Genomic DNA, 24826 nt, shown 5'->3' with positions numbered 1-24826 from the left:
CTGAATGGTGACTTCAGCTGATGTATTATTTTTGCTTTTTGTGGTAGAGGCCCTAAGAACTGAAGCCAGAAGTTTTTACTGGCAGCATTTGGAGTGGATTGGCAGAGGCAGGATCTGTGTCCAACATTGCATCTTCTGTCCATGCATGACAAATGCTTCCAGCACCATTAGCTGTATATCAGCTTCATCCTTCGCTGCTCAACCCAGAGAACTGCCCATTGTTTTTCTAGGATGTTGTAATGTGTTTCTTCTTGTTTCAGATGCCAGGAAAAAAATATTCTACTGAAAAGCAAGTATGATTAATAAATAAATGATGGGCACACTGAATATTAGCTAACAGAGTGCTGCCCTACAATAGGTGAAATATGCACAGGCAAGCTAGGAGCACTAGGTAGTTTTGCACACATTAAATTATTTTTTTTCTGCACCACTCAACTTAGTCTTATTATGCCCCATTAAACCCTGATAATTAAAACAAAATATATTGGAATTGTTTATCCTGGACTTTGTAAGGAAATGAGGTTCATAATAATGCCAAGAGAAAAAATTTACACTACACCACAACTTATAATTAGAATAACAATTAAGCACAAGTAGGCTCTTTCTTTTTGTTGCCTTTTGTTTTGTTTTGTTTTGCTTTAAAATAAAGGTGAATTTTCTTCTCATTCACTAACTGAAACATGTACAAATTCCAAAATAAGAAGAAAATCCTACTCATGGTAGAGCTGAAGGGTTACACTCAGCCCCATGACAAAGCATTTGGTCCAAATTTGGAACTAAAGTGGTCCAGGCTGGTGAGGTATGTGCAGTCACACTCTGTCCTTAAGGTGGGGAGAGCACTAAGCCAACATGGCAGTGGGGTCTCAGTGTGTTGTGGGAGAGAGCCAACTGTGAAGAGCACAAATTCACAGAAGTGGTTTCCTGATAGTAGAAATGTTTGTTTTAAGGGATTTCTGTGGTACTCCTTTCACAAGGTGTAGATGATGGGCAGGTGCTCCTTGGCACTGAAGCAGGGGAAAGGATCTGCTGGGGGTGTCCTGGAACAGGTAAGGCAGAAAGGATGGGCTCGGGGAAATTGATCTGAGGTGGTTTCCTTTTTTCTGGGGGATGGGGTGAGCTGGGGAGGAAGAGAAAACGTCTATGTGCCTGCCCTGAGGAAGCTGGATCACAGCGCTGCTGTAAGCTCTCTTCTATCCACTCTGCAGGCTTGAAAATGCTGTTTGGTATGAGGCAATCTTCTAGGAATGCTCGGGTGTTTCTTCCAGACTGCCAAGGGTAATTACTATGGTTCCTGTTCTTCGTATAGGAAATGGGGCAATTATTTGAAAGAGCAATGGAGGATAGTATTTATTCATAGTCCTGGAGATTGTCTCCGGGAAAGAGGAGTGACTGGGTGTTTATGGTAAATTCCAGGGCTTTCCTACAGATACTAAACCCTCCAAACTATCCCTAGACCCTTTCAGATTGCACATACAAGTGCGTGTACATATGTGGGTTCATTCTTATGTACCCCCACGCGCACGTGTTCAGAGGCAGCTTCACTCCTGGTTCAGCCCCAAGGATGGTGAAACTTTCCCAGAACTGAGATGGAGTGCTTGGACTAATGTGAGAGCATTGCCACACCCAGAGGGCGCATTTCAATGGCTTTGTGCAAAAGTATGTCACACCTAGGCCACTTCTCTGCTGGCCTGGAGTGCAGCCCACCTCCAAGGAGAGTAATTAGGTGTGAATTTGTCTTACTTTTGGTGAATGAGACAACAGTGCATTAAAGCAGCTAGTAGAATGTTTTATTTCTTCCTGTTGGGCTTACTGCTAGAAGCCATTCACAGAATAAGGGAGACTGCTAACTTTCTGTTGTCACAGAATGTGTGCAGCTTTAGATTCTTGCATATACTAACTGCCCTTATTCAGAGCTAGATCGTGGCCTGCCTTATCGAGGAAAACAGAAGCTGCAGATTTTCCCTGTGAAAATGACCTGATACTGAGAAGTGACTAAACTTTAACTGAAACCACGATTTGGTGATGCTGTAAATTCAGGCCTTGTCACACAAAGCAGCATAAACCCCAGTATGCTGGCTCAGATCTGCTCACAGAAACCTTGCTTGATTAACCATAAGGTTATATGTGTCAGGCAGCACAAAACAGGTGTGTGTGTGTTTAAAAATCTGTATACACTTTCTACTGTGATCCACATTGTAATCAACTCTTCATTTGCATCATATTTTCTGCTAATTGTGCTGAGCCAGTGTTTGTGGCCATGCAACTGTGTCCTCAAAAGCCATAGACTGAAAGACCTTCCCTTGGAAGTCTTTATTCACAACTCTTGGTTAGAACACTTATTTTATCCTGGAAGAAGCACCTTTGTATGATATCTTCACTAAAAGCCCAGATAATCCCCCTGAAAACCAGTGTTGTTTGCCTTTATCCTGGCACAGACCCTGCCTGTGCTAAGCACAGGTTTGGTAAAGGCACAGCTCCAGGCAGAGTGTTGGATACTGAGGAACGCTCCAGGCAGACTAATCTTGTGTGCCACTAGAAGTGCCACAAGGCTCCTTCTTGTTTTGCATTGAGAGGGAGGGCAAGAGTGAATGATGGGCTGTTCATAGGGTCCTGGCCAGCTCTGAAGGGGAACATGCAGCACTAAGAGAACTATGTGGAGGCCAGTGATGAAGGTCAGTGTGTACATACATGAAGCTTTTTGCAACCTGGATTGAAAGAGTATAACACTTCCCAGGATATAAACAAGACAAGAAATTGTGGGATCAGGCCTGGCATACTGAATAACTTCTCAGTGGTATGTAATTTAAGCTAATATCCCTTTCAGTCTCATGCACTTCCTTTGCCATGTCATGAAATTTCTATCCAATTTAATTGATTGCTTAGCCCTTGTCTAGGTTCTGATCAGAGACCTTCCTCTCTGATGCTGCATGTTCCTTTATCTAATAGTCATGTAATTTCTGTTAACAGCTCTCAAATTAGAAGAAAATATATACCAGTATATGCACACCAGTATATGCATGCCAGTATAGAAGTCTCCATTAAAGGCAGAAGGAAGAGAGAGAAGGAAAGCTTACTATAAATGGGACCAGGAATGTAGAAGTTCAATTACCAGAATTCATTTTCTTTGCACATGTTAAACCTGTTGTAGCTACTGTAACTAGCACATGCAGTTGGGTCTAATTGCTGCTTTCCAGCTTGACCTAATTGATGCTCTGATTTGCAGTCACCTTACCTCTATGAGTCCATGTTTCATTCCATTTTACCGTTGCTCCTGAAATCCTAAAATTCCCATGGGGAAAAATAAACTATAGCAATCTAAAGCTTTTGTGTATGAACTGACAATCCTTTCTCCCCTGTAAATTTCTTCATCTACCCATGAACAGTGGAAATACTGTTGGTTGACAAAAAGGTTTATTAGTTACCCCCAAATACTCCTTTTTTAGGCTGGCATAACTACTTATAACTCAATGGGAGTTTTACTTAAACTCTGAATGAAAACTGCAGTGATATAAAAGCTTAGAGATAATTTAATAACATAATTGGGGTGTTTATATTACAGGACTCTGCTATTCTCAGTCCCTGCCTGTAATTGCAAAGAAAGAGTTCTCTGATGAGGAATGTGTCAGTATTTTCCATGTAAAATTATTTAAAGAAAATATTTTGAAATATGAAAACCTCATGGTTTAGCTTTAAATAAGCAATTCAGTCATCATTAAAAAAAAACTCTAATGTCTCCTGCAGCTTTGATTTCAAACACGTCACATTCTTCATTAAAGCAATCATTGTTAAAACAGAGGGACATAAAGCAACATAGGATTTATTCCTTCATTAAACTGATGATCCGTATATGAAGCCAATTAACATTATGAGTCTGGTGAACATCAAGTGTAAAGAGGTTACAGAAAATTAAAAGCAGTCACCTTGGTCTTTAGATAAAGAAAGAACACTTTTACATTATAAATTATAAGAGTGTCCAAGCGGGACAAATCGGCAAATTTGGTTAATTGGAAAATACATTTTACTGCACATGAATTAGGGTAAAATAACCTTTTAGCCGCTAGCCTTTTTCTGTGGTCAGGTATTGAGAATCACAGGAAAGGAAGCATTTGGACATGGAGGGGCAAGAGGGCCATTTATTCAGACTGAGCTGTTCCTTGAGTTTTTTGAATGATCCCCTCAAAGCTCAGTGTTTCCAAGGAAAACATCCATTCAGTGATTTTGCTCAGCAGTTCAGCCCTAGGTTTTGTCTTCATGGTTGAAATATAAGAGGTGTGTTTGTGTGTGCAGCACAGGAACAGTTCTGCTCTAAGACAGACACAGTGAGCAAAGTGTCTATCCTGAATTATACTTATTTGGGCTTTCTCTTGCAGACCTAGTAACTAATATTGATGTCACAATAGTCACAGTAATAACAACAGTAATAATAATAGTAATGAAAATTAAGTTTATGAAGGAGACTTTACCTTTACATTAAAGGTATTTTTTCCCTGAAATATTTTAGCTCTGTACATTATTTCATTCTTGTTTTAGTGCTTTGGTTGCTAGATCAGAGGAACCACCAGGGAAATACTAGTCATGATCCCAAACAACTTAGTGCATATTTTTTCCCCTGTAGTCCCGGATTGGCAGGAAAGCGTTTGCAGCGGGGGGGCACGGAGGGAGGCCGGAGCAGCCCTGCCCGCAGCCGCTCCCCGGGGAGCGCCGGCCGGGCCGGGGCCGGGGCGCGGAGCGGGGCCGGAGCTGCGGGCGCTCTCCGTGGTGCTGAAGCGCCGCCGCCCCGGGCTCCGTCCGCCCGAGAGCAGCACCCAGGACTCCCCAGCGCTAACTTTTAATTATGTCAGCCCCGCGTTTCGAGCATTAAAATTAAACAGACGCCGAGCTGGCGAGGGTGGGGGATTATATATTGCTTAGTTATCTCCTTGTTTTGCAGCTGCTGGTCCTTGGGAGAAAGTTGAGTCTCCACCGGTTCAGGGTTCTTTTGCTTCTATTTAAAAAGCAGCTACTTGGAGCACTTCCCCGTGCTCCATTCTGCCTTCTCCCCCTCCTGTAATACGCTGAACTTGCAGGCTTGGAACTGCTGGGGAAAGTGAGTCTTGGAGCCAAAACAGCAATGCAGCCCCCTGACTAGAGCAAGGCCAGAGAGCACCATAATGAAGTTATTATTATTTTATTAGGGGTTCTTATGATAAAACACTATCTCACTCATCTCTTCCTGATGTCAGAGAAAAAGGAAAAGGCACATCTGCCTCTGTGCGAAGGGATCCTACAGCACTGGCCCTGTGTGGATTTTAAAGCTCAGGAGGGGGAGACTGTCAGGAGAGATGCAGGCAGCACATCTAGGTTATGGTCTTCTTTTTAAGGTTACTTGACCTAAAGCTTGTGCTGCTATTTTATCAAGTGCAGTCAGATTCAGAGCATTGGTCTTTGATCTTGCATGGTGCTGTAAAAACCATCTCAATTCATAGTATACTTTACTGCTCAGAGACTTGCCTGGATGGTGAGCAAATGTCTGTTGTCAAACAAAGATATTCCTAAAAGTGTGTGTGTAGACATCTAAACGTATATAAAACACCTGAAGACAGCCTTCTACATCTGTTAGTACTATGCTAAAATTATAAGTGAATGGATAAGATAGGATCAGATCAAATCAATTTGTATCTCAAAATTAATTTTTGCCTTGCTTTGCTACATTAATGCTTCACAGGATGGAAGCATAGCTCCAACTTGAATATACGTTAGGGGAATTTCCACATCTATGCCTAATGTAAAAGACAGAGCAGGTGATATTTCTACGGCTTATTAGTGTTTATTTAATGAGATTGTGTGTACAGAATCAACTTCCCAAAGACATCATCTCTTCAATATCACTATTTCTGCACCTGTATTGCCTGTATCCATCTCCTTTGCTCTGGTATGAATGTTCTGTCTTTAAACTCCCATCAGATCTAAGAGAGCCTGTGTAGATTTGCTCGCCCTTCCTGCACAGAACATTACAATCTTTATAAAATATTAAATTTGTGTAGTCTGCCGGAGAAGCAATTGTTCCAAAATAAAATCAGCAGTCTAGACGAAACATAGACACCAGAACTTATCAACAGTTGTCTGACTTACATCTTCTGATGCATCTTGAGTGGGTCATAATACCAACTTTATTTTCAGTGGTGCATAAATTAATTACACGCATTTAATAACCAAAATATCATTATATTCCCCCTTTAATATCATAAAGGCTTTACGCCAGGGAAGCACTTAATGTGCAGGGGGCCATAACAGGCTATTATCCTTGTGTAATGCTATTACAGAACCAATTATGCGCCATTATACTTGCTTTTTTTGCAGTTTATGTGATTTGATCCAATCCCGCGTCCCTGACTTGAAAATTTCATCTGGGTACTTTAAAGTCTAATTTTCACCCGGGCTGAGGCAAGGGCCATCTCTCTCCGCTGAGCCTATGTCTCGGATGCATTTTAAAAGTAATTGCGAAGGGTCCCGCCGCATATCATTTGCAGACGGGAAGCGAGCATAAATCCAGAGACCCCTCGCTGCGAACAAAATCAAACTTTGCCGCGGTACGATCGCTTGGAAAGGCGAGGCGTGTGCAGAGCGGCCCCCCAAAACCCATCCGGCGGCAATTACCGGCAGCGCTCGGGGCCCCCCCGGCCCGCACCCCGGGGCACCCCGGGCCGGGGGGACACGCAGGGGGCTGTGAGCCCCGGAGCGCCGGCGCTCGGAAAATAATGGGATTGTGTTGCTGCCGTTCACATTCCTGGCGTTTGCTGAGAAATTACACGTTTTTTTCTTTTCATCCTCTCCACCCCCCCCCCTGCTCTGCACACCACGTGGGCCATTTGTAGGGCCCAATAGACCTATCCAAGTTACTCACTGTAGACAGCGCTGGAAATAATCAGATTAAGGCCAATTATGCGTGAGATTATAAAGGCAAGTGCTGAGAGGCAGAGCATGCTGTAGACAGATATAAAGACATCTGGCCACTTCCAGAACTCCACAGAGCCCTTCTGTCTCTGCAGCCAACAACTCCCAGCGTCTTATTCTAAAGCAAAACGCCCCCAAACCTTACCGGTGATTTTTACTTCTGTTCGGTTTAGGTATGGATTACTATATTCATGTACCTTCTGGATTTTTTGTTTGTTTGTTTGTTTTTAGTATGACTGCATATAAATTTGAATTGTTGCTTGGGTTTTTTTTCCTTGCTGAGGAACATTGGCTCCCAGTGTGCTGGATGCTTTAAAAAGAAGGCAGCTTTTAGAATTTATGGCTGTTTCATTTTGGCAAAATAATTTAAATTTTCTTTTAAGCAGTTCAATCTTACCTACAAACATTTTTTTTTCTTTATGTAACTATTTGCTCTGTAAAGGAATATTTGAGATAGATAGATAGATAGATAGATAGATAGATAGATAGATAGATGATAGAGAGGTGGATGGATGGATGGATGGATGGATGGATGGATGGATGGATGGATGGATATATAGAAAAACAAGAGAGGCACAATCTGCTATTCTGGGCAGGGAAAAAAAAACAAACCAACAAAGTTTTGCTGATTCTGATTACTGTTCGCCTACCACGGAGTTTTCTGCCTCTGTCTTTTTTAATTCGTTGCACAGGGTCAGGCGCTACTTTCTTTTCTTCCTCTGGGATGGGCTTTAGGGTTATCAATTCAGGGTTTCTTCAGGTGTTTTCTTCTGGCTCTCCACCTATTCTGTTCTTTCCCTCTGTGTGTTCAGACCTGCAGGAGGCACCTCGGCGGTGCCGGACGCGGGAGCTGGTGCGGGTCCGTGGCTGCGGGCTGGCCCCGGTGCCGCCGCCGTCGGGCTCGCAGCTGCGAGCAGCGGGCGCCCACCCAGCCGCAGGGCCATGTTCTACTTCCACTGTCCCCCGCAGCTAGAGGGTGAGTGTTGTCGCACAGACATGTGTAAGTACAAGAGCTGAACTTCGAGGTGTCTGTGGGCGGGGGTGCGCTGGGGACCGAAGGGGAAACTGCGACCGAACTTGCGCCACGACTGTCGCGTACAAATGCGTGCTGGGATAAGATGCAAATTTATAGAGAGACAACTAAATATCATCGTTTTCCTAAGGAAAATACAACCCTGTCCCCCTCCCCCCTCCTAGCTTTCCCATCTTGTCACAGGAAGAAAAGAAGGATTGCATGACTTTTTTTTTTTTTTTTTTTAATTTGATTCCTGCTGGAAAGGGCTTGGTTTTACACCCCCACCCCCGTCATTTTGCCACCTGCCTCCCCTCTGTGGATAGCGAACCCGCAGTTGAGCCTCAGGCTAAGAGAGAGATGCTTTTCTCCCCTCCCAGCACAGATGTTGGTGTCATGGCTGTAATCGGGACACTTTCAGGACGTGGTCACGCCTCCTCCCTCCAGCCAAAGCGACCGCATAAATCTTTAATGCTATTTTGCAAACATTCTGTGGGAGGATGGGGAAAAATGAGGTATAACAGAAGGGAAAAAAAACGGGGGAAAATAAATATTTGGGAGGATGATTTTTCTTTGTATTATTGATTAGAGACTTTTATTTTTTTATTATTATTATTGTTGCTGTAGTTGATTCCCTTTCTAAAAATTGGCAGCCTTCAGGATTTCCCCGTGTCACCCCCGCAGATGCCCGGGCCCCTCTCCCCCGCTCCCTCCGGCCGCTTCTCGCAGTGCCGGAGCATCCCCGGGGCCGCGGCCGCGGAGCCCCAGCCCCCGGCGGGGCTTTCCCCAGTGCCCGAGCGCTACCGGCTCCCTGCGGCTGCACGGCGGGGAAAGCGACCCGGCCCCGTAAAATCCCGGCCAGGACACCCCGCTCCCTGCACGGGCATCACCGGCGGGAAGGGGCTTTCCCTGCGGCGGCGCTGGCAGGAGGATGTGGTCCAGCGGTTTTATCCCACTTCGGGGAGGGTCAGCCCCTCTTTAAGCACGGCTTCCCAGGGGCAGCAGACCCGGGTCTGTGCATCCCGGCTGGAATATTCACTCGCCAAAGTTTTCTCCGGGCGGGACAGGGGAGTCGGACTGGGCAGGACAGTGCGAGGGTCCCTCCGCCAGTGCCACCGAACTGTGGGGCGGCTTTGTTTGCTTGTTTTTGGCAGACAGCTTTGGAAACGTGTTCTTGTTTTTGTTTGCTTGTTTGCTTGTTTGCTGTGCGTTTATTTCTCCGGTGTGTTTCTCTCTGTGTTTGGCGGCCCCGCAGGCTTCAGCCTCTCCCGACGCTGTCCGGGGCCGGCCCCTCGCTCTCCCGCCTTGGGCAGCAGCGGGGCGGGGGGAAGGGGCGATCTGTCCTGCCAGAGGGTGCAAACAGCGCTGGGCATCACAAGTAAAAAAACTGAAAAATATGTAACTCCGTCCAAACCCCGCCACCGACCCAAAGAAGGGGGAACAGAAAAGCTCTGTCCGGCCAGCTCTCGGGCAGTGGGAGGCCCGGTGCCGCAGGGAAGACACTGCTTTCTGGGGGTCACCGGGACAGTAGTTTGTTTTCAGATGAGCCTCTCTCAGGCCCACACGGTGTGAGGGCTGTGCGAGGAGAGGGCTCGGGGCTGTGTTTATCTTCCAAATGATGCTGCGAGATGAGCGGTGACCTCCAACCCACGTACCGCAGAGCACTCCACGGGCAGCTCTGCCAGTGGGGTCACAGGGACGCTCAGCAACACTTCTGGGTGTTCGGGTATTTTTCTGTTCTGTGAGTTTATTTTGGTTTGGTAGTGTTTGCTCCTTTGTGGGTTTTGGTTTGGAGTTCTTTTTGTTTTCTTTTTTTGGTTTGGGGTTGATTTCTTTGGTTTTATTTTTTGCTTTGCTTTAAGTTTTGAGTGGTTTTTTGGTCTGTTTTGTTTTGTTTGTGTTTTTTAGCGAACAGAAAGGGAGTGACACATTTCAACACGGGCACGCACGGATGATGTTTGACAAGGGGGATCCTCAAGGCCGGGGTCGGCTCCATGGGCCGTGATTCACATCCCGGTGGCCCATCTGCCCTCCCCCGACCCCCGGTCTGGGGACAAACCCCCGGTGCCCCCGTCGGGCCCCGGAACGCCGCTCGGGGAAGGGCAGGGCGGCCTCCCCAGCCCCCTAACCAGTCCCGGCGGTTCAGCCGTGGCCGAGCGGCCGGTGCTGGGCTGCGCCGAGCGCCGTGCCCGCGTTCTCCTTCGGCAGCCGGGGCAGCTGCCGGGCCCGTCCGGCCGCTCCCGCGGTGCGTGCAGAGGAGCCTGCCAGGGCCCCGCCGCCCCCTCGGCCGGGCAGACGGGCAGGGCCCTTGCCAGCTGCTGTCCGCACGCCTATGCCAAAGCTTCGTCTCTTTATTCTTTTAAAATACAAATGGCCCAAAAAAAGTTAATTCCCGGGCCGGGGTGAGCTCTGGGTGGCAGAACCCGCCGGTGCCCGCGGGGCTGGGGCAGCGCTGCCCGCCCGAGCGGCTCCGTGCCCGGCCCGGTGTGCCCGGGGCACAGCGGCCCTAAGGCGGCTCTCGGCCCGCAGGCGCTGCCCCCTTCGGAGGTCACTCCGCCGGCGACTTCGACGACGGGTTCCTGAGAAGGAAGCAGCGCCGCAACCGCACCACGTTCACCCTGCAGCAGGTAGGAGCCGCTTCCCTCTGCCCCCGGCCTCGGCACCCTCTGCCCCCAGCTCGCCTGCACCGCACCGGCTCCCTGCCTCCCCCATGCCCGCTCCCTGCCGGCTCCCAGCCTCCCTCCCGCATGCCTTGTGCCATGCCAGCCCATCCTGCCTGCCCTGCTGCCTCATCCATGCCTGGCAGACACCTCCGTGGGGCGGCTGGATCCTCACGGATCTCTCACAGATCTCTGCTCTGCTTCCCTCCATCAGCTCGAGGCCCTGGAAGCCGTTTTTGCTCAAACCCACTACCCCGATGTGTTCACTCGGGAAGAGCTGGCTCTGAAAATCAACCTCACGGAGGCCAGGGTGCAGGTAAACATCCTGGGGAATTACTTAACTCGGATATTCAAACTGGCAAACTTTTTTTTAAAATTTTTTTTATATTTGACATCATGACTGCAGAGTGCACATTTGGCCAAAGAACGCAAATGAAGACGATCTGTCATTTTCATGATGCACTTTAATAACATCAACATAATGTGGAATATTAGATTAGGTTGATTAATCGGTCATTCATAATTAACTAGTGATAATGTTCTACACTAATTTGTCCGCGTCTCCAAGGTACTAAATTACATCAATGCACATCCATTTCCTTGCTTTTGGAGGGGGGGCGTGGTGCAGAGAAAAGAGCTGAGACGTGATTCTCCAAAGCAACTATGACCACTGTCGAGCAGTGGGGTTAGTCAACTGCAGGGAGCCCAGCTGCCAGGAAGAAATCTTCTGCACCTCTCCAACTTTTCTCCCTTTTGCCTTCTTTCTAAACACTTAATTTAGGCAGATAAAGAGCCTGCAGAGCAATTCCCACACCTTTAATATGATCCAATAAATACCATTGGCCATGATTGCTCTGTCCACAGCCGCACTTTTCCAGCCCTTCCTTTCTTCCTTCTCCTCACGTTTTTCCTTAGTTTTTATTTTCTTTTTTCCATGTTTGTTTTTCCATGTCCAGTCCATATGTATATGCAGGTTCTCTGCTAAAACAAGCAGTCCTGCAGTCGTCAGGGATGGATCCCCGTAACTCTTTAGGCATCCACAACAGAGTTGCAAACCATTTTTTGAACACGATTATGCATTCATTTTTATTTATGGGGCTTTTCTGCATGGTGTTCTTCTATTTTTTTTTTTAATTTAGGTGCTTGGGGTTAAGACTATGCAAAGATCTAATTGTAGGAAATATAATAGCTTGCCTTTTGTTCCCTAGGGTCATGTTAGTATCTCTTAAAACCCAATGGCTGAAGAGAGATAATGGAATTCACCACAGTAAATTGGGGATTGTAAACAAATTATTTCTCCTATAATCAGATTATGTGATCCTGATTATTAAATCTGAACATGAATCATTGGTCATATGCGGGCAAATTAAACTGATTATTATTTGGAAATGAAAATCTCCTTTTACCACTGCATTGTAGGTACTGGCTTAAAAAAATAATAAAAAATGCCATTTTGGCTATTGGTGCCTAAAGACTGAACTGCAAATTGAGATAAATGGGACAATTATTGAGCATTCAGAAGTGGAAGATCATAACTTCTTCCTGAAAGGTGCAAGGGTGAGATAGGGGTGGTGACAATTAGATTGCTGAGGACTGGTGTTTAGCCTTGTTGTTGGCTATTATGCAAACAGACAATAGATGCAAGCATTTGTTTAGCCTGCTTTCATGCAGGGACATGGGGAAACACAGAGGATGGGAGATATGTTTACATTATACCCCTTGCTCATTCAAATATGATTAATGTGCTATAAAGCAGAGTCTTAATCGAAGATGATGTTGTCAAACAATAACTAAATAGGGAAATAAACGACTTCATCATGCTCTTTCCTCAGAAGCAGGCGAACTGTCAGTGCAAAGTCATTAAAATATGATAATGAAAAATAGCTCAATTAAATATTGTTATAGCTGTGACCTTCATTCAATTAAGACACAAGAAAGTGTCTGCATTTTGCTTTGCATTTAACTGCTCTAAATTTAGAATATAGATAAAATCATTATTCAATGTTTGCTGATACATGCAATTAAAAGGTAGCTAACTAAAATGGAATTGGAGAAGGAGAAGAATAATAATAACAACAATCTCGCCCATACTTGAATTCATGTATTAAAATGTGGATTTCCTGACCTCCAGAGAGACTTGGCATTTGCCACCTCAAACATCATACTTTCAGCATATCAGCTCCTAGGTTAATAGGAAAAAAAATTTTTAGAATAATAGCCAGAAAAAAAATCAAGAATATTAATATTGGTTTTGCATACGGGGGAAAAAAAGTTTTGGAAATTGGTGTTCTATTCTGAATTCATAGTGTGGCCTGAAGTGGGGGCAGTTGCACAAAAACATTATTAAACTGCAGGATGATGTTCCAAAATTAGTACCTATCTGCTTTTGAGTCCTCTGAAAGTAGACTGGCCATGAGAGGAAGAACAGCCAGTATCAGCCCTCCCCAGAAAATGGGCTGGATAAGATGGCCAGATCCACATCTTTTCACTTCTGATCTCTCTGATTCTAGCAGCAGCTGATTTAAAGACTTCTATATGTTTTCATCAGAGTGCTTAGACATGTATTTAACCCTACATTTTTGTTGTGACATGCCTTTTGAATGTCTTTAGACATTTCCGGCTTGCTTTCCAGATGCAGAAATATCACAAATACAAATGTCATCCTAAGAATCAACTAGAATAGCAATGGGGATACAAAATAAGAGGAAGATTTAGCTAAGCTAGTAAATGACAGATTTCACTGGAGTAACATTTTATAATCTCCTTGCTTCACATTTAGCTAAACATGGTTTTCACATAGGATTCCTCTCCTGCTCCAGGTGTGGTTCCAAAATCGAAGGGCTAAATGGAGAAAAACAGAGAGGGGTGCTTCTGACCAAGAGGGCTCTAAGGAAACCATGGCTGAGGTGGCACCTCCTGCGAGGAATTTAAATTCCCCTTCTCCAACAGACCAAACCAGGAATAAAAAAGAGGGTCTGGAGATCCAGCAGAGGTAAGAGTAATATATTATATCATCTGCCTACCTGTCTGTGGGGCAAGAATGCCTCATATGTGCCTCAGATTTGCTGCTATGCCTTGACCTAGAGGCATCATCTTTAGAAAATTAGGTGTTTCTTGTGCAATCCACTGTTCCCTGTGGAGAAGCTGAGGAGCTGGTGGCTGTCTGAGACTGATGTTGTCCAGCCTGGGTCACATCTAGTTGTGTGCTGAGACACCAATGCGTTTGAGTGCATGCACAAAGGGAATCAGCTGGTTCTGGTTTTGTAAGGAATTTGTGTTGTCCAGCCTGGGTCACATCTAGTTGTGTGCTGAGACACCAATGCGTTTGAGTGCATGCACAAAGGGAATCAGCTGGTTCTGGTTTTGTAAGGAATTTGTCTTCTTCTCTCCATCAGCCTAAGCCGAGCAGTGGGTCCTACAGGACCTTTCTTCCCTTCCTGCCTGCCGGGGACTCTTCTCAACACAGCCACCTATGCACAAGCTTTATCCCACGTCGCCTCTCTAAAAGGTAATTTATTTTACTTGGGAGGAAGCTCAAAGAGCATCCCTTTCAAGCTAAGTGGCATGGTCCCACTGCCCTCTGTGAGGAAACCTTTGGGAAATGGCAGACCCCTCTTTCTGTTTAGATTGGCAGTATTTGCACTGACCAGTGCTGCACATATCGAAGTGAGTCTCTTGTAGTAGGATCATTTGTGGCAAAACTCCTTCATTTTACTCTGACAGATACTTTTTGTGAGGTCAGGTTTTCTCTGAAGGAGTAAGACAGGTAGAGTTTGCTCCTTTAGAGTTTTTGTTGCATATGCATTTTTTTTAAAGACCTAAATTTATTCCAATAAATTAGTTATATACATCCTTTTGCATTATGTAGTACCTGGCACCATTACTGATGCCTCATCCGCTCTTTGCATGTGGTTTCCTTTACAGTGCATCTCTTCACAATCCAGACCTTTCTCTTCTTGGACAGTAGATCCCCTTTGAGAACTTGAATAAAGCATGTTCCTGGGGACAGGGGAGGATACAAAGTAATTTGTATTACCTGGGACCCCGGCTTCAGGAAGGGTACATCCTGTGTCTATATACTTTTGGTATCCAGCAGCAGTATGCAACTTTTAAAAATAAATCACCTACTCATCCATTAGCTGTTCTTAGTCTAACAATTTATAAGACTAAGAGTGTAAGCAGGATGAATTCAATTTATAGATTTATAGGATGCAAAGCCTTATAGCAGTGCCAAGCATAAAGAGGCACATACATTTACTCTGTGTCCCAGTGTGCTGCAAGAACTTGTGAGGAAAGTTTCTCAGTTAAAGACCCACCACTACAAAGAAAAATGTCCTCTAATACATCTCACTGTATTCTCTGGCATACCTCATGCTCCTTGTATTTCCAGTTAAATCAGCACTGTCAAGGTGTATTCCTGGAGTGAGTTGTGTGTTAAGTCCAGTGTCCTGCCCCCTGCACCCTCTTCCCTCCTGTCTTTCAAAAGAAGCTGAAGCCAGACACATCACACAGTTACTGCTCGTTTGGTAGGTGTGGGACCTGGAAGTTTGAAACAAGAAAGGACACACAGGGTCCTAAAAAAGCCCTAAAACCTAAAGGCTTATTGTGACCTGTAGGTGGGCAGCAGCTGCTTAGAGTGCCTGAGTCCTCTTGATCTCTGCCCTGTGAAGTCTTGGGGTTGCAAATTTTCACTTTTTACATTGGGAAGCCTCTCTGAAGTAAATAAGATGAAGTTTTTCAGGCAAAAATATTATTCATTCATAACTGTAATTCCAGACAGGTTGAAAAGTGTGGAAATAGAGTTGTGTTCAGTGAATAATTTTGATGACAGTAAAGGAGTATTTTTCCTTAAAGTTTACATTCAAACATTTTCAAATTAAATGCATCAATATGTGTTCTCACTGGTTTCATGTTTAAATGTAGCTAAATTTTAAGAAAAAATTGCCCAAATAAACAAAACCAAGCAAAATGACATAAAAATATTAAATTTTTTGTGAGGGGTTGGTATTTTTAGCTGATTTTTTTGAGGTTGGATTTTGTTGTTGTTTTTTTGTTTGTTCATTTTTAGTTTTATTTATTTGGAAGACTTCCTGTTACTCTTCTCTTTGATTTTACAGCTTAGCCAATAAATTGAGAAACTAATAATTTGCTCTTTTTTGCTTGATTGAAGATTTACAGCCTAGGGGCAGAAAAAGTTCTATTCCTGAAGCTTTTGTAGGTATTAAATAGTCAGTTGCCCAGACTAAGAGACAGTGTCCCTGAAAAAACTGTCCCAAATGTAAATAGAGTTTTTTTTTATTTATACAATTTGTATAGGAATGGTCATGTATCAGATGCCTGCATATTGTCTTGGTGAATGTTGTCAGTTAGACATGCAGTTCATTCCTGAAATGTCTGTTTTATATTTCTTGCCTGGCACTAGAAATCTCCAGGTATGTGCAAGGGATAAAGTAGCATATTTTGATTTTATGGAATGCAGATACAGATTTGGACATCTGTGTGTGCCAGGAGCTGTGTGTGCCTGTCAGGGTATTGTTAACCTGGCATGGGACTGGTAGTCTGAGCTGCTGCTTTGAGGGGAGATCTTCTGCTGCTGCTGCTGCTAGGTCTTTGTAATGTCAAATTCTGGCTTTGGGGCTAAGGGGGAAGAACTTATTGTTATATGAGGGACCAAATCTGATATATACAAGCAGAGAATAATTGTAACACCTCTCTTGTGACATTGATATATTGAGTATTGTGTCCTCCTTCCTTGGCCCATCTCCACAAGTTCCTCTTTCCCCATTTCTTCAAGAGGAATTCCCTTGGGCTGGGGTAGAGCTGTGCACAGCAGTCACTGAGTCTTGGTCCTGTTAACTGGTGACCAGGGCAATCTCTAGATCTTCTGAGTGGACCAAAGGTGTCACAGGCCTAATGCAGTCTGCTTTTCTTTGGTATGGAAACTCCAGGTAAATGATGTTTCAGCTAAACCAGTGCATTTGAGAGCACAACCAAACTCATGAGTCAGTCTGGAGGAAAAGATAAATGTTGTGAGAAGGAAGGAAAGGACAGGGGGAGACACAGTGTCCACAAAACCTTGATGTGACTGTCTTTGTCATATTCTCAGTTCAGTTTGTTCAACTCTCTTTTGATTTCCGTTTGAGACAGGAGCTGTGTGCATATGGGCAATAGTATGTGTCCTTATACATCTTAATTAAGGGACCTAAGCCTCTCCCTTGAAAATCTAGTTGCATTTTGCTGCAGAATGATGCCAGAACCCTGCCACAGTCAGTCTGGAGGCATAGGACTTTATGTCACACAAATCCCGTAAAACTCAGCACAGGGCAAAAAGCTATGAGCTGCTTGCTTTTTGGATTGTTTGGATAAGGGAAAACCCAGCAAGTAGAAAGGTTTTCCAAAATTTTGCAAGTTTTATTGAAGAGTGAAATGACTGAGAGGTCTTCACAGTATTTGTTTTGTGCCAGACATGCTTTGAAATTACCAGGAATTCTCTGTACTTTTTAAAGCAAAATATTTGCTCCAGAATCAAAGCATTATTTCACTACAAAAGGATGCATGGCCCTGCTTTCTTCTATGCAAGTATCAAATAAAATGCAGCTCCTCTATGTGGATCTTGTAAACAGATATATATTCCCACCACTGGGAGAACAATTCTGGCCAGTTAAGGGAACCATTCTTCAGTACAGCCATAAGAGCTGCCTGCAAAAAAATGAGCACTCTCAGCACATCAGGTTCTCCTAGGAAGTGTAGGTTGTTTTCTTACTCTTTTGAGGAGACAAGAGGCATTTTGCTGGACTTGTGAGACAACAATTTGCTGGTGTTGGTGAATAATATTTGACTGATGCTTTAGAAGGAGACAAAATCAATACAGCGAATAACAAGTGATGATGGTGATGTAAGTAATTAATAATTATTTTAGGCTCTCAGGGACCATTTCCATTCTGTCATCTGAGAGTTCTTCATCTTTAGTAAAAAAACCCAATTCCTCTCTTTCTCTTTCTCTGGCTTTGCTTGGCTCCAGACCCAGGTCTCCAAAGCTACATAAAGTGCTTAGGCCACAAGAGTCTGGGATCTAATTTGTAATTTAAGGATGTAATAGCTGAGGGTGAAGCTGGTCCACAAGAGATAGGAAATCTTAAGACAGCCTAGTCTGGGGCACGGACTAAGACTGCAACTTTGCTTTTGGAAAGACTGTGAAGTGCTCGTTAGGCTTGCCTTATGTGGCTCTGGACCCCCCATGTGCCATTTCTAGGGTAAGGTGATATTGTTGGAGCATGAGACCAGGTCTGCTCTGATGAATGAGAAGAAAGCTATTTTCCCTAAGCACTATGCCTCATGAATTCTGCTGTGTCTGAAACCAAGATTTTTTTTTCCCCATCAAAGTGAAGATATTGGCACCACAGGATGTTCTGTTAATAAAATGGGATGGCTATACTATGCAAAGAAAACTGTTATTCAGAATATAGACTTTTTCCAGAGAAGAATATATTATCACTGGACAGTTTTTCTCTGTTTCTGTCCAATCTTCTCTGTTCAATAATACAACAGACCTTTTCCTGTCTCTCTGAAGTTTAGCACAGTGGAGGCTGTACTCAATAGCAAACATCTGTTAACAACTGTATCCTCTCCCCATGTACTATTCTGTCAGGAAATACAATTCCTCATTTGAAGAATTAGCACAACATCATAATTTCTGGGGTATACAGTGTTTCCTACTTCAGGAGTTTAGTACTTCACCGCTGACCATAATGAGGAAAAGGTTGACTCACAGAGATGAAATTTCTGATGTTCATTACTCTCTAAAATTGCCCTGGTTTGACAACTATGCTACTTCATTGTGGTGACTTCGACAGTTCCATGATCTTCTAAGATGAAACACTTACTGTAAGCCAGGCATCTGCAGTCCATTTAGTAGATTTAATTGCAGACCTCAAAGATGAAGGGAAAATACTTGTTTTATTTATGGGCTGTATAACTATAGAGTCATCTGGAGAAGCTAGTGTTCTCTGCAGAGAGAGACCTCAAAGTACCTTCTTAATGGATGACAGCATGAATGCAATTCATTAATGCAGAAGATGTTATTAATGGGTGTAAACAAGAATCTCCGTTTTTCGGCGGATGTGTTCTACCATTCTGGTGGCTGAGGCCAAGAGTGTGTCTGTTACGTTCCGCTGAAATTTCCCCAGACCCATGATGAGTGAAGTGTATGAGGAGAGAAATAATTACACTTGCCAGGGAATTACTTTCATAATTCACCCACAGCTCTTCTCCGTGCAAGTTATAGCTCAGTTGGTTTTCACGGCACCCCCACACCACTGAGAGAGGAGCTCGATTGTATTATGCACATCCAAATGGGCATTGCAGGCCACTGTTGATTAGGCTCTTTTATGGTTTGCTGCTACTGTGGTTGCTGTTCATATTAGGGAGGTTTAATTGCAGTATCCAGGATAAAAACCCTAAAACATAACTAGAACTGCCCGTCCATTACATTTCAATTGCTATTATGGAAAGATGGAGGGAATTCGCTCAGTTCCGTTAGGCAATTCCCATTGCCGAGGCTGTGAAAGAAGGGTTCAAGGACCTAACTCACCCTTGAACTCGTGTTTGTTGAACTGAAAGTCCCGTTTACGTAAGACTGGGGAATGAGAATAAAACTCTTAGAGTCTTTTATTTTCAGTGTCATTCTTGATTATGGATTTACTGAGTTTTCTGATGTAACACAGCCAATATATTAAGTGGGTTTGTTTGGCATTTTTCTTAGTTTATCTGCCACTCTGACTTCAGAGAACCTAAAACATTTCTTTAGTTTGCTGCAGATTCACACACATTGAGAAGGTTCTTTTGATTCCCATATCACAGGTCCCCAGCTCTATCACTGCTCTGCCTCAGAGGCAGAGATTTTTGGTCTTTTTCACTAGGAAATACAAAGGCACTTGGAGCCCTAAGAGCACGAGTAGGAAATAGATGCTGTCTTGTTCCTCCAGGACAAATCTTGATTAGGTTAGTGGACCTTGGCTGGGCAGGTTGGTTGATGAGGTTGCCAAGCTGACAGCATTCAAAGGAATGATGAGGTTGCTAAGCTGACAGCATTCTTTTCTCCCAGCTTTTCTGTGGGCTTTGCTGCCAGCCTTCCTGCTCTAACAGGCAAGTCCTGGCATCTGAATTTTTTTTTGGGGAGTACTATTGGCACAAATAAAGGAGGATGAAATCCTCCAGTTCCAGTGTTGAGTTATTTTGACAGAATGGCTCCTCATGGTGGAATATCTGAGCCAGATCATCAGCTCTTTGTTGTTTCTACTGGGCAAAGAGGGGTCACAGCCAAGGAGATGTGAAATTATAACATTTGGATTCTGCTGGCACCTCTGAAGTGCTCTTCCAGGCTCTGGGCAGCACAGGGTACTTCCCACACTTAAACAGCTTCTCAGCAGAAGGAGAAACCATCTAGTATAATTTCAGCAGCCTTGAGGCTACCCCAAATTAAACTGGAACCATCTGATGCTTCTCCATTTCAGTTCATGCTTTTCTTGTTCTGAACTTCTTGATTCAGAGCTCGAGAAGATTTGAATAAAGACACTTCTATGTTTCCTACTTTTCACTTAGGCTTTAATTGACAGAATGTTGGTGTCATCTGTGAAGTGCAAGAGGGAGCTCCCATTGCTCAGCTCCCACTGGTAATCAATACTACAAACTTGAGATTGTCGTTGACCTTCCAATCCTTATGATAGGGATTAGAGCTGAAGTAAACCAATGTGACTACCATGAGAAGATAACAATAATTAAATCAAACATATTATTTCTCTGAAAATTAAGCATCATGCATTGATATATGAGGGTTTTAAATGGGATTTTTTCTCTCCTTCCCTCCATGTCAGGTTGTAATTCAGCTGTCCATATCAAATGCTGATATGCACAAATAATGAAAGAGGAAAGGAATGTGGAGTTTGCCTTTTGGAAAGACTACCCATTAAATTCTTTAAGCCCTTGACTTGAAACACAAAATGCATATTTAAAAATTTATATTGATGTTTATGTATCAGCATGTGCCCCACTCCTATCCCTCTCTTCCCACCTTAAACTGAACCATGGAACTGCACAAAAGAGTCCACAACGAAAAGTGTAGATCAAATATTGTTACAATTTGAATGTGATGTTGGCAGAGACAAGACAAAACTAATTTAATTTTTCCTGTCAGTCTCTGTAGTAGATCAATTAAACTGCCAAGTGGATCAAATATTTCAGACTGTATTTATTACATTAAGTATTTATGTTCAGGCTGGGCATTTAAAGTATGATCTCATATAGGAATAGAAGGAGGTTCAGATCAATCCAGCAGAAATCTAATTGTGTATTTTAATTTTGCGTACAGAAAGCAGTAAGTTCCTGAAAGAATGCAAACACTACCCTGTCCATATTGCACCAACTTGATACAAATCCTGATAAACTAATCCTAGATTGTCCTAGATGTTGGTGGGGGCTGCATTCGGATCTAGGGCTGATGGCTGAACCCTCACTGATTTTGATGAGCGCTGGATGCCTGAAGTCCTCTGAAGATTTGAAATAAGTAGGAACAGTTCCTTCCTTTCCCACTGTGGGCTCAGGGATATTGCAATAAGATATTACAAACTACTGCTGCCTGATATATCTGGGTGCCTGTGTCTTGGTCACTGTCACTTTTCTGGAGATTGTGGGCTGACTGATGGGAAGGTGGAGACCTTGGACTCCTGAGTGTCCCATTCTTGGCCTTGGCTTTGTGCTGGCAAAGTCCACTACATTTCACTGGACTTATTATCTGCAGATTCAGATGCTTGTAAGATAGAGTCAACCTTCTTTACAACATACATTAAAAAGAAACAGGGCTAAATCCTTTTCTCCTCTATTCTAGCTGGACCCTGGAGCAAATGATGCTTTTTACTTTTTTTTTCATGTGTGAGCTGTTTGCAAGTATTTTAACCCCAACAGAAATGAAAGGAATGGTTTATGGGTGAATTATTGCTAGAGATAGCTTTGTTTCCACCACAGGTAACTGCACCCTCAGGTTGCAGAGCCACTAGGTAATATCAGGGCAAATTATTAAGCAAAGATCTTAGGCTGGTGCTGAATGCTGATAAATATTTTATTGCTCTAACAATGGAATGAAAATTATTCTTAGGGAATGGAGCCGATTCCTGCTTTTTCAAAAAGGGGAAGACTGCTTTCCACTTCTCCCCACTTCCCACTAAACAATGCCTGTGCCCAGTCCTGCATTAGGCACTGCAGGCCAGCCCTCCCCTCTGCCTGGGAGCTGAACAGCTGTCTTTGAAAGCCTCATTCAGTTTGTGTTAGAAAGCAGCAGTGCAGAGGCACTTGATGCTCCTGCAGGCCTCCCAGCTCCCCTACCTCTGAGCAGAATAGTGGGACTTGGTGCAAAAAACCTGTTGCAGACTGCAGGGACCCTGAAGGGCCCCTCCTCCCTCTTGTAGAAACAGTGTCTGTGATTCAACAGGGCAAAAAATTACTTTATGAGTGTGGCTGGTGGTAGCAAAAGCTGTAAGTTGTGTTACTGAGTAGATTTTATTATAAACCCTCCTTCTGACCTGCTCAAAGCAGCCACAGAATGCAAGACTGAGCTTCCTAGAGCTAAAAGCAAAAGAAGCCGAGAATTTTAGCCAAGTGCTGAAACTTTATTGTGCTTAAATGCCTGGACCCATGGAAATGTTGGTCTGCTGATCATATGCTTTACCAGAGAAGTATTACAAGATAAAAGGGTTCTTTCCATTTATATTAATAAGCTGTCCTTTGTAGATGCCGCTTTTTGAAATTCAAGGAATACTTTTTCCTGAATGCTGCTGGCAGCCACAAATCTCTGACAATTGCTGTGGAGAAGTCTTGCCAACATCTTAGAAACAAACAACTGTCTGCCTTCATTCCTAGCAGATGGGTGCTGACCCGTTGCTACCAAGAACAGAAGTGTAAAACTCTGGAGGTTATTAGTTCCATCACTTAGTCATGAGCCATTTAACTCAAATATTAAGTGCAGAAATTAAAGCAAGTCCTTGGCTTGGAAAGATCAGGGGAAGATACTGCATCGTGTCAGGATGTGTGGGTGCCAGTAGTTGGCTGGGCTGTTTCTTGTCGAAAGGGAACATATCAGCAAAAGACAGGCTTCTGTCAGGGGTGTACATGAGATGTGGAGCTGGTGTGGCCTCTAAGACCCCTGGAAACATGGTGACTAATGGTGTCTGGTTTTTAACCAGAGAGTAAATTCAAGAGGTAGCTCAGGCATCCTACCCCGCCTCCCCACCCTACTCCTCTGTCGCATTCTCCATCATTCAATGGATGCCTCTAAGCTGAGTACCAGCGTGGGTTTTGGATGGACTGCATGTCCTGCCCAGTGATCAACCTACACTTCCAGGTGTGCTTGTTTGGGAACTGGCCCAAGCTACAGCATTATCAAAGAGAAACCAGAGGAAGAGCCTCAGAAAAGCAGCTGGTGGAGTGAGGACTGCCTCTGTCAGTGGGTTGCAGGAAGGTTTTAGCTTCAAGAGAGAGTAATCACTTCATCTGTGCTGCAGTGTTTCCCTGCCTGCTTGGAACAGCCACATGTCTCAAATGACAGGGTACAGATGCTCTGGCCCATCTCTCCTGATGGGACTCTAAAGCTGTATCACAGCAGCAGCTTTAGGTAGCTTTGGCTCACTTTTGAGGCCGTTCTCTTTGAGGGGTCACCCTGAAGCAGCACAGACACTGAGTGGGTAAAGGTAGAATGGACTCTTGCAGGTAGACATGATGCCAGTATCTGTCAGGGACCTGGCCAAAGGAAAGTATCTCATTTTACAGTGAGATAGGAGAAAACGAGTGGAATATTTTCACCTTTCTCTCTCCTGTAATCTTTCAGGCAAAGATAAGTGACAGAACCCCTATGCTCACTCACCAAATGCTGCTGCCTACATTGGTCAGGCTCAGTGTGCAGGTGGAGGGCAGGGTACATCTCCAGCATGGAGCTGATGGCAGCCACAGAACAGCAGCTGATATGAGAGGAGGGACTGAGCTGAGCCTTGCTTATGAGAAAGTCTCATGTGTGATCTGAACTTCACTCACTTCTGTCTCTACTTCCCTCTTGCACTCTGTTTGTCACCCTGGATGACTCACGGTGTAAGATCCTTTTCACAGAAGGATCAGCAGAACAGGATATGGGTTTTCTAGCCCTAGTGATCCAGAGGACACCTGTGTGCCTGCTAAAGGTCAATGTACCCACTAAAGATCAACATACCCACTAAAGGCCAGCCCCATCTCTGTCCTCTTCACACTGACCATGGAGGGAACAGCTGTTTTCCATGACCTTCCCAGCAGTGACTGTGCTTCTTTCCTTCCTCCCCAGGGAGCCCGCTGTGCTCGTGCTGCGTCCCAGACCCCATGGGCCTGTCCTTCCTGCCCACCTACGGCTGCCAGAGCAACCGCACGGCCAGCGTGGCGGCGCTGCGCATGAAGGCCCGCGAGCACTCGGAGGCCGTGCTGCAGTCTGCCAACCTGCTGCCCGCCGCCAGCAGCAGCCCCACGCCCCCTGCCAAGCCCGGCCCCGAGGGCAGCCAGGACAAGCAGCCCCCAGCAGCCAAGGAGCACATGGAGGGCGAGAAGAGCGTATGAGAGTGGGGTTCTGCTGCCCGTGCCCTGCCGAGGCCTGAACTGCAGTGTGGCCGTGCCCAGTGGGACACCATGGGCCACGAGGGACCCACACAGCTGAGTGGCCTCTTTGGCTGCCTTTCATGCACCCTTGCTTTTCTTGTGTCGCTGTAGGTTCATTTCCCTGATTTAACAGCACTATCTGTGTTTGGAAACTTTGGTGAAACTGTTTTTATTCCCCCCTTGCCCCATATATCCCAGGGACACTGAAAAGATCCTGGATTGCTCCTGCACGTCTCAACTTCCCATCCTGTGTGAAATGGATGGTTGGAAGCGGCACATCACTTCCAGATGTGAGTTCTGGGGGCAAGAGATGTACCCAGGCACCAGTTACTCCACCACTCACAACAGAGGGGAAGGAATATCCAGATATATCCCAATTTGGCCTGCTACTTTCTGAAGGCCCTTGACTTCAACCAAACCTATCCCAGGCAATCCAGGTATAAGAGAAGCAGAAAATGGAACAAAAATCTTCTTTTTTCAAAATCCTTCTTTTTTCTTTTCCCTGAAAGTGAAACTTCTCATGCATAGATTACTGGAAAATTGCTGAGATGAGTTTACT

The 24826-nt window shown here is 44.6% G+C and overlaps 1 protein-coding gene across 1 annotated transcript; it reads left to right on the top strand.

The window, feature by feature from the left end:
- Positions 1-9573: 9573 nt before the first annotated feature.
- Positions 9574-24302, top strand: DRGX (dorsal root ganglia homeobox). The gene is made up of 7 exons (XM_074544193.1): positions 9574-9671; positions 9925-10190; positions 10475-10572; positions 10820-10921; positions 13425-13597; positions 14001-14113; positions 23963-24302. The coding sequence occupies exons 1-7, from the start codon at positions 9574-9576 to the stop codon at positions 24226-24228; spliced, it is 1116 nt and encodes a 371-aa protein (XP_074400294.1). The 3' UTR covers positions 24229-24302.
- Positions 24303-24826: the final 524 nt, after the last annotated feature.

Source organism: Zonotrichia albicollis, chromosome 7, assembly GCF_047830755.1.
Source record: "Zonotrichia albicollis isolate bZonAlb1 chromosome 7, bZonAlb1.hap1, whole genome shotgun sequence".
Taxonomy (NCBI): domain Eukaryota; kingdom Metazoa; phylum Chordata; class Aves; order Passeriformes; family Passerellidae; genus Zonotrichia; species Zonotrichia albicollis.
Note: the sequence above shows the minus strand (reverse complement) of the source record. Positions and strands in the feature narration are given on the sequence as shown.